General features: G+C 32.6%; 2 protein-coding genes across 4 annotated transcripts; both read left to right on the forward strand.

Annotated features, from left to right (window-relative positions):
• The first annotated feature begins 746 nt into the window (after positions 1-746).
• LOC140920748 (uncharacterized) lies at positions 747-2,277 on the forward strand. Its single transcript, XM_073369573.1, has 3 exons — positions 747-978; positions 1,077-1,122; positions 1,913-2,277. The coding sequence occupies exons 1-3, from the start codon at positions 799-801 to the stop codon at positions 1,984-1,986; spliced, it is 300 nt and encodes a 99-aa protein (XP_073225674.1). The 5' UTR covers positions 747-798; the 3' UTR covers positions 1,987-2,277.
• Positions 2,065-8,763, forward strand: LOC140918605 (SAC3 family protein B-like). 3 transcript variants are annotated; one of them, XM_073369565.1, is made up of 11 exons: positions 2,065-2,204; positions 4,030-4,179; positions 4,684-4,905; positions 4,997-5,250; positions 5,704-5,804; positions 5,896-6,111; positions 6,849-7,076; positions 7,163-7,254; positions 7,342-7,435; positions 7,884-7,976; positions 8,084-8,763. In XM_073369565.1, exons 2-11 carry the CDS (start codon positions 4,043-4,045, stop codon positions 8,714-8,716), a joined length of 2,070 nt encoding a protein of 689 aa, XP_073225666.1. In that variant the 5' UTR covers positions 2,065-2,204; positions 4,030-4,042; the 3' UTR covers positions 8,717-8,763. The 3 variants fall into 3 exon arrangements, with proteins under 3 accessions (XP_073225666.1, XP_073225668.1, XP_073225665.1); XM_073369564.1 differs by lacking the exon at positions 2,065-2,204 and adding an exon at positions 3,898-3,916; XM_073369567.1 differs by lacking the exon at positions 2,065-2,204 and having other exon boundaries at positions 3,771-4,179; positions 4,705-4,905.
• Positions 8,764-9,369: the final 606 nt, after the last annotated feature.

Consider the following 9,369-nt stretch of genomic DNA (forward strand, 5'->3'; position numbering starts at 1 on the left):
ATTCGACAAATAAAAGTATGAATATTAAATTTACTATTAATTCAAATATATTTTTTGCATACATAAATTGTTTAATTTTTTAAAATAGATTCCTATTTTTTGTAATTTAATCTTAAATTTGTGAATAGTTTAAAATTTAGTCGTAGCATTTTGAGACTTAATTATAAATTATTCAAATGCTTGTAAACACAATTTATTTAAAAAAAAAACAAATACAATAATTTCAACAATTAAATTACAAAATAAAAATAAAAATCAACCCAATGTATACAAAATATATTATTTTGTAAGATAATTATATGTTTATAATAATATTTTAAAATTGATGATAATGTATACAAAATTGTTATCTCTCATTCGACATAATGCAAATATTTACATTTACAGACTTACTCACGTGACCATAGAATTTTTTTTCCTTTTTTCTTTCTGAATACATATTTTTGAACTCAGTCTTTTCGAATACACGACCATTATGCTAGTTCAATTTAAGGGTATGTTTGTTAAAATTATAAAATATAATTTTAGTATTTAATAACTTAGAGATTATTTTTTTAATTTTTTTTAAAAAGTTATCTTATATTTATTTGACATTATGAAAATTATTTTTCTAAAATTAATTATAAAAAATAATTTTTATAACCTACTAAAAACAGCTAAACAGTTTTAAGATTTTTTTTTTTTATAAACTTCAACAAATAAATTAAAACTTTTAAAATCATGTTTTGTTTTTAAGAAAGTGATTCTCTTACAATAAATTTGCAAAGGCTTATCGATCATTTTATCGGACTCGTTAAGATGGAGCAACAACCACTGAACACGAGCGAAGGGAAACCGTCGGCGACACCGCAACAACTTCACATGAGCGAAGCGAAACCATTGGCGGCACCACGGCCACTTCACAGTAGCGATGCGGACGACGACGACGAGAACGTGAAGCAGCTCGATGAGTGTTCTTCTCTCTATCTCTTGATGCAGGTCCACTTCATTCTCTTCTTCATCTTTCTATAACCCTAAATCCCTAAATTTTCGAATTCATAGTTGTATAGCTGACATTTTTCCCCATTAATTCTCAGGACTGCGTTGTTCGTAATAACAGGAATTGGAAAGAATGCCAGACAGGTACAGTTTTTATGCATTCTCTCTAAGAAATTAGGAACACTGTAATCGCAAAATGCTAATAAGATTCATTTTTTCTATGTCTGAATCTGTTATGAAACGCAATCATGATGTTACCCTCTTACTTTCAAATGCATTCTCGACATTAAGCTCCTCTAATTTGATTAACATTTTGAATTTTGATTTTTTTAGAAAGTATTGTTGGACTTCATCGAACCTTTCACTTGGATCCAAATTAGTATTTGTAAGTGAGAGTGGTCACTGACCTCAGAAGCCAGTTATCTAGGGTTAAATTAGGCATAATTAAAATTTTAGTATTATATTAGAGTGTCTTCCAAGATTCTGGTATCATGGCCCTCCTGCGTGAGGCGGAGATATAACCTGAAAAGAATTTTTATAGAGTGTCTTACAGTTAGTTTTGTAGGATTGAGTGACATCCAAACCAAATTTTAAGAGTTTATTGTGGAGTTTTTTTTTAGAGTGAACATTCAATTCATTCTCTCTCCATCCTAAAAATGGGAGAGAATGATAGTTCAGAGACTAAATTGATAGATTAAAAATAGTTAGGACTATTTATTATTATATTTCTCTAATCAAGGACCAAATGGAAGAGAGAGTGGTAGTTTAGGGGTCAAATTGACACATTATTTTTTATTTATTAATTTCTTTAATTGAATTCTGAATTATTATCTCTATAAAGCTTCAATGCCATGCTTGTGTTTAAACTAAGCCATCATTACTTTTGCATTAAAAGAAACCATCACAATTTTATGAATTGCTGATCTTTTGGCAGAAATACAAGCTTTGAGGGAATGCTCTGAAAACAGAAAGAAAAATAAACCGGAAGTGAGAATTTACAAGCGATGAAGTTGAGTTAGTTATTAAGAGGTCCTCTACTTTGCTTTCTAGCTATTGTTCATGGCATCGCATTTTTGCACACTTCCACTTCCACCCGTCCGCATGAATATTTTTGGGCTATAATTCAGTTGAAAGTGATGGGAATTGAACTTGGGGATGGGACGTTTGTACAGAAATCTATAAATAAACGGTGCTTCCAATAGGCAATATCAATGTTTAGTTTTGAGGTTAGAGCAGTAACTCTCTTGTCTTGCTTTTACTTTAAATAATAAATTCAATTGCATAATTCTTGTTATTTGATGATAGTGTGTTCTGTGGATAAGATTTCAATATGATCATAGCTAATGAAAATGGGATGCAAGTGAAATCAATCTCTTATGTGTGCTAGCGGAAGGTGCTTTTCGTTAGTAATAGCAGTAAAAGTAATATAGAGACTTGATAAAATAGCCTCATTAATTTATGGCAGTATTTTGAAGAATTTTGACCCCAAAAGAAAAGTTTGAACTCGTTATAAAACTATATATATATATATATATATATATAGTATAAAAGGGAAGCGTTTGATACTTTGATTGAGTTACTGACCAGGGGCATGGTTTACAGATATGTCTATTATCACGCATACAAATTTGTATTATGGTGTTGTTAGGTGTGAGATTTCACCATTAAACAGCTGTGAAAATGATAAGGTCTTAGTAGCCATGGCCCAGTTTGCTCCCTCCATTCATTCCTTTAATCAAGATTATCTACTAGAAATGTGATTTGTGATGACTTTATTTTTAAAACAATTGAGCAACGACATAGAATTAATAGCTCAAACACCAACACTGATGTATTTAAGATTCAAAAGCATCGATAGAAGACATATTAGATCTCTCTTGTGTAGTTAGGATCATTCATGGTTTGGTTAATTAAGAAACTTAACTAAACTATTACAATATTTAAATAAGATCGAGCCGAACTCTTAACGGTTGGTCTCAAATCAAATTGGTATAAATGTTTGCTTCGCTGACTCTTTATTTTTGAATCGAAAATAGCTTTATAAAAAATTGAACTATAATTATTAAATCTAGACTGATTTTGTGAACCAAATCTTATCAAATTGCCATTATTAGTTGATAGTAGAACTATTAAAAAAATATTGAACCCAACTGAATATTGAAATCGTTTAAAAAACCGAATCACTAAACTTAATTGAATACAATAAAAAAGAACCAAACTGTGACATTGACATATAATTCATGTACTGAAGTAATTTCCTACAATTTGGTTCACAAACTCTATTATTGTTCAATTTTTTAATGTAGTTTGGTTCAATTTTTATTTATTTTTTATTACATAACGTATGTGTTGCTGTCATTGTAGACCCGAGTCTATAGACTATAGTGATTGCAAGATGGTGTTTTTTATTTTTGCTTTGAGAAATAGGGCAACGTGGCATTCAATAATTCGCAACGTGGCATTCAATAATTCGCGTGTTGTATGTCACCATATTTGTAACATAATCATTGCCTTTACGAGGATAAAACAGTGTTTCTGGACTGATCCGAATAAACAAACGGCTTGTATCAATTATGAAAAAGAATCTATTTTATTTGATTATTAATATAATTTAATTTTTTAAATTAATTTTTATCTATTAGACTTTAAATTAGGAAAAAAAGAAGATTTGTTATGAAAATAAGATAGAGTTGTTAATTTATTTAAATTGTCAATATATTATATTTTTTTTTACATCTACTTAACATTTTTTTACTGAATATATTTTGTTTAATTTTATTAATATAATATAGTTTTGTTTATGAAAAAAAATAAACCAACGCATCGTATTCGTGTGCGACCTCCCTCCGATAATACGAAAAAGAATATATAATTTATTTTGAATAGGTTGTTCTGGTTGATTGAAGGTGGTTGGGTTTAATTTAGACGATTCATAGCCGTAAGTGCAGTGACGGTGCTCACTCTTTCATTCAACCTCAAACATTGGAACCACTCTTTCATTCACTTGATCTTCCACATTATTATTTATTAATTAATGAATTAATTCCATAGAAGTTAGAAGAAGATGAAGAAAAAGATTTCAACGTACCAGGGATTTGGGAAGGATTCAGGACCCGCTCAACCTCTTAAATCTCAACCTTCTTTCGGCCTCAACGATCCTTTTTCTCGCCCTTCTTCTTCTCCCATCATTACCCCACCCAGGTTCGTCAATTTTCTTTCCTTTCTTTCTCCTCAATTTTCTATTCTAATACCCTACAAGGTGCATTCTTTTTTTTCTTCAACTCTAATTCTAATTTTTAATCACATCATTACATTTGTCTCATATTCAGAATTCAGAATTCAAAATTCAATTTTTGTCTCATTCTATCAACTTTATCAAGTGTTAGATAACTTTCATTATAAATAGAAACACTGGTTGAGTTGCAATGTAACACATAAAGTTTATCATAACTTTTCATTGGGCATATGGGAAATTTACAAAACAAAATTATTTGCATATGAAAATGATAGCCTATGTTTGTAACAATATAGTATAGCCTAGCAGGAAGCTATCATACTATCAATGTTTTTTGAGGTTAATGCTGTTGGCATTTCGAAAGATATGATTTAAGCTTGTTGGCGACAGTGCATGTTCTGCTACTGTAGCAAATGAAACAGAGTGTGCATTTGTTGAGTCTGTTTTTACTTTTGTGGTTCCTCTTCCAGACCTTCTATTTCTCCTCCTAGATTGGGAAGAACATCAAATGTTCCAAAGACCAACCCTCATTCTCAACTTCATCAAATATCTTTGCCATTTAGTGTCTCCGAAGCTGCTGGAAGCAGACCCATCTCCACTGCTCCTAAAAGGAAAAGGTCACCTCCTCCATCATTTTCCGCTTGTAAAACCTTTGAAGGAAACTCTGTTTCCATGGAAGACAACTATGAACGGTAAGATATTAGGTCCAATAGCACCATTTCTATTGTGCTTGTATTTTATCTTAAATGCAATTTTTAATGGTTTTTTATATTGTGTTGTCAGTGAAATGTTTGCCAAGGCAAAGCGTTTAGCTCCCTTCAAGGTAGACTTGAGCAAATCTGAACATAATAATGATGATGTTGCAGACCATACAGTGTCTGCAAATAGACATGAAGCGTATGTGTTAGAGAAGAAATATATTGGAGGGCATTTAATGGATTCACCTGGCAACTTTACCAATGGCCATGGTGTTTCTGATAATGAAGGCTGGGAAACATCCAATGTTATTATCGGCATATGTCCAGATATGTGTCCTGGTATTTCTCTCAAGATTTAAAAATCTCCGAGTGAACCTGTAAAATTGTTATATTTTCATTTGATCTACAATTCAAACTCTACAATTAGTTTTTTCAAGAAGCTTTTGGAATTCTTTATGTATTTTTGGGTGGGAAAGTCCTGTTTGAGAGAAATCCAATGCAAATTTTATTCGGTTTTTTAAGAGTGATGATGTTACACAGCCTGTAAAGTTTAGCGAAAATTTTGACAGAATTCACCTAGACTCAAGGGTTGTTCTTGGATAGGTTGAAGTGATTGGGACTATTCATTCGTCCAATAAGCATGCAAACTCATTATGGCAAAAATCTTGCTCTGTAGAATCTTCCTTCTTTTTCTTGTCTGGTATTCTCACTCTGATAAGTGATAACTCTTATATCTGTATATGGGGAGTATAAGCATGCTTTAATTTCTTTTCTAGTTCCTTTGTATTTCAGAGTCAGAGAGAGGAGAACGTGAAAGGAAAGGGGATCTTGACCAGTATGAACGCGTGGATGGGGATAGAAATGTGACCAGCAGACTTCTTGCAGTTAAGAAGGTTATTCTCATATTACTAATTCTTTTATTATCATGTGAAAGAAGAGAACTTTACTTTTTTTTATAATAATCCGAATCATGATTCATGACAGTATACTAGGACAGCAGAGAGGGAAGCCAACTTGATCCGTCCTATGCCCATCCTGAAGAAGACAATCGGTTATCTGTTAACTTTGCTAGATCAGCCTTATGATGAGAGGTTTCTTGGCATATACAACTTCTTGTGGGACAGGATGAGAGCAATTCGGATGGACCTGAGGATGCAGCACATTTTCAATCAAGGAGCTATTACTATGCTGGAACAGATGGTGAATCCTTGTAGCCATGTCCTTATTATCTGTTTGCAATAGTTTGAGTTCAAAGTCCATCATCCTCGTAGGTACCACTTACTAATGAGAATATGTAATTCCTGTTCGAAACCTAAAATATAGAAATATGTAACTCATACCTTCTGTGCTATTAAGTTTTAGCAGCATGAACTTATATCAATTAGAGTTCCTGCTTGGTTTGGAGTATGGTCATATTTATCTTGTTGATGATCTAAGTTATGTTGTCTGAGTTCCTCTTTATTTGTTGCATCAACTGCCAATAAATCCCCTTATATGTTTTGAACTTGGGCGTCCGATGGTTTTGGTTTCCGAAATTTTCCTTTTGTTTAGTCATTTGTAATGTTGTGGAATTGCGACACTGCTTGTTAATAGTAACTTCAACATGCAGCCCTTATCAGATATCTTGACTTTCCATTTTGTTTGGCTTATTCTGACATAGTATCAACATCAAGATTTGTGCCAAAATAAGCACCCACTCTTTTCTTGTAATAATAATGCATGTGAAATCCAGATTATTGCTCTTACTTGAGTGATAATATCATGGGTTTTCATTAGTTCATTACAAGCTCTATGGATTCACACAGTCAAATACCAAATATATAGTAATTATTTGGTAATATAATTCATTGTAGCGTTATCAATTACAGGCATCTGTTTGTACAAAAAGAAGTATCAGATGATTATAAAGGCTTATGAGTTGAATTCCATTGTTTCAGATAAAATTACACATCATTGCAATGCATGAATTATGTGAATATACTAAAGGAGAGGGATTTTCCGAGGGCTTTGATGCTCACCTCAATATTGAACAGATGAACAAAGCTTCAGTTGAATTGTTCCAGATGTACGATGATCACAGAAAGAAAGGAGTGGATATTCCCACTGAAAAAGAGTTTCGAGGCTATTATGCTCTTCTCAAATTGGATAAGCACCCTGGTTATAAAGTAAGTGGCCTCTGTAGTGCTTTGACTTTTAATGTTTCATTTGCAATTGCAATAGAAAATATAAATAAATGAGCAATTTATGCTAGGTTGAACCTGCAGAGCTATCCCTTGATCTTGCAAAGATGACTCCAGAGATAAGGCAGACACCAGAAGTTCTATTTGCCCGCAATGTAGCAAGGTTGTGATTCTCACAAAAGTTGTTACTTTGTTATCTTGGTTGTAAACTTGTAGTCTGACCTTTCCTTTCCTCATTTATTTTTTGCAGAGCTTGCAGAACTGGTAATTTTATTGCCTTCTTTCGGCTTGCAAGAAAAGCAACTTATCTTCAAGCATGTCTAATGCATGCTCACTTTGCAAAGGTATTGGATATTCTTTTATATTTATTTTATGCTCAACAAAGACACTGAATTGTACTTTTCCATGAACTACATAGTGCTTCCATGTATAGATTGGGCATGGTTTTACTCAACCATTGGAAGAAAATTTAGGATATTGCTTTAGGTTATCAGAGGCAATCTGATTACATGATATGCTGCTCACAATCAATTACGTGATATATGACTATTTTCATGTTTAAATACTTGATTTTTCTAGCATGATTTTGTATAAAGTATCTGTCTCAAAGTCCTTAATTTTTGAAGGATGATTGAGTAAGATTAATTTGAGTTTATGTTGAATTTGCTATTCATAGGTGGAAATAAATTTCTGGAATTCATTTAGTTATGTTTTGGTAATTATGTGACTAAGCTACAATTGTACATCCGATTTGAAATCCTAAACTTTATCTTTTTTTGCCACTTTTATCAGTTGCGTGCCCAAGCACTTGCTTCTCTACATTGTGGTCTACAGAATGACCAGGGTCTTCCTGTTGCTCTTGTTGCTTACTGGCTTGCTATGGAGGTATATTTCTTGAATAGATGTGGATGAGTGCTGCATTTTTTTCCACTTCTTTACGTGTTGTAGCAGGTTTTTCCATGTTCGTATACTGATCTTTGGCTTTATATTAGGATGAGGATATTGAGGGCCTTTTGGAGTATCATGGGTTCTTGATAAAAGCATTTGGAGAAGCATACATGGTGAAGGAAGGCCTGTTTCTCAATGCTGATACTGAATACCCCATAAAGTGTTCCAAACTTGTGCACAAGAAAAGGTCTGGGACGATAGTTGAGGATGTTTCACCCTTAATTCATGCCGAATCAACGCCTGTTGGGACTACAAAAGAGATTCAGATGACCAAAGCATACAAGTATGAGCCCCAAACAGATTTAGCTTCTGAAAATGATAGTTCTGTCCAGAAGCTTGATGTGGAAATTCCAGACTCTGAAGCCATTTTCTCCCCAAAGGATAGTAAACCAGTAGAGGCACTTAAAGACATGCACGATGTTCAGGACAGTGCCAAAGATTATGATATGGCTAGTGCTCATCCATCACCATTGAGATTGCCCTTTGATAATATTATGCCTGAACCGCAACATGCAAGAAGTGGTGGGACGAGTACCAATTCTTATATGATTGTTGAAGCCTCGCCAAGGAGAAACTCGCCCTCTAATGTGGATGCCAGACCATTGGACTCGTTACCAAATTGGTATAAATGTTTGTTTCGCTGGCTCTTTATTTTTGAACCGAAAATACCTTTATAAAAAATTGAACTATAATTTTTAAATTTAAATTGATTATGTGAACCAAATCGTATCAAATTACTATTATTAGTTGATATTCGAATTATTAAAAAAAAAATTGAACCGAATTGAATATTAAGATCGTATAAAAAACCGAATCACTAAATTGAACTGAATAGCATAAAAAGAACCAAATTGTGACATTGACATCTAATTTATGAACTGAAGTAAGTTAGTATAATTTGGTTCATGAACTCTCTATTACTGTTCAGTTTTTTTGACGCAGCTTTTTATTTTATTTTTGTTTTGACCTAGATGTAAACTTTTTTTTTTTCCTTTTTACTTTTTTCAAAATTGCAAAAGCATACGATAGATTTTAGTAAACTTTATTTCGAAGTATTCAAGATTTCAACAATTGAGTAAAAATATGATTTCAACCAATTGACGAAATTAAATATGAAAGTCTTGTTTGATTATACTTTTTTAAAGTTTTTTGTTTTTAAATACAAAGAATAAATTTTGTTCTTTCTTAATTTTTTGGGTGAGGGGGGATTCAGTGCCTCTTGAGGCCACTAATATTTGACGTTTGTGGATAAAATCTTATTCGAAAGAATCTCTCGATGACTAAGTGAGTGATATTGCTTACATTATGGTCTAGGGTAGGCACCAGTATG

Source organism: Cicer arietinum, chromosome 1 (assembly GCF_000331145.2).
Source record: "Cicer arietinum cultivar CDC Frontier isolate Library 1 chromosome 1, Cicar.CDCFrontier_v2.0, whole genome shotgun sequence".
Lineage (NCBI taxonomy): Eukaryota > Viridiplantae > Streptophyta > Magnoliopsida > Fabales > Fabaceae > Cicer > Cicer arietinum.

Bases quoted from the DNA above. Each gene is read 5' to 3' on its own strand.
- LOC140920748 (XM_073369573.1), top strand. From the start codon at position 799: ATGGAGCAACAACCACTGAACACGAGCGAAGGGAAACCGTCGGCGACA. The intron at 979-1,076 runs GTCCACTTCATT...ATTAATTCTCAG, and splicing joins CTCTCTATCTCTTGATGCAG to GACTGCGTTGTTCGTAATAA. The intron at 1,123-1,912 runs GTACAGTTTTTA...ATCTTTTGGCAG, and splicing joins TTGGAAAGAATGCCAGACAG to AAATACAAGCTTTGAGGGAA.
- LOC140918605 (XM_073369565.1), top strand. From the start codon at position 4,043: ATGAAGAAAAAGATTTCAACGTACCAGGGATTTGGGAAGGATTCAGGA. The intron at 4,906-4,996 runs GTAAGATATTAG...TTGTGTTGTCAG, and splicing joins ATGGAAGACAACTATGAACG to TGAAATGTTTGCCAAGGCAA. The intron at 7,255-7,341 runs GTTGTGATTCTC...TATTTTTTGCAG, and splicing joins TTTGCCCGCAATGTAGCAAG to AGCTTGCAGAACTGGTAATT.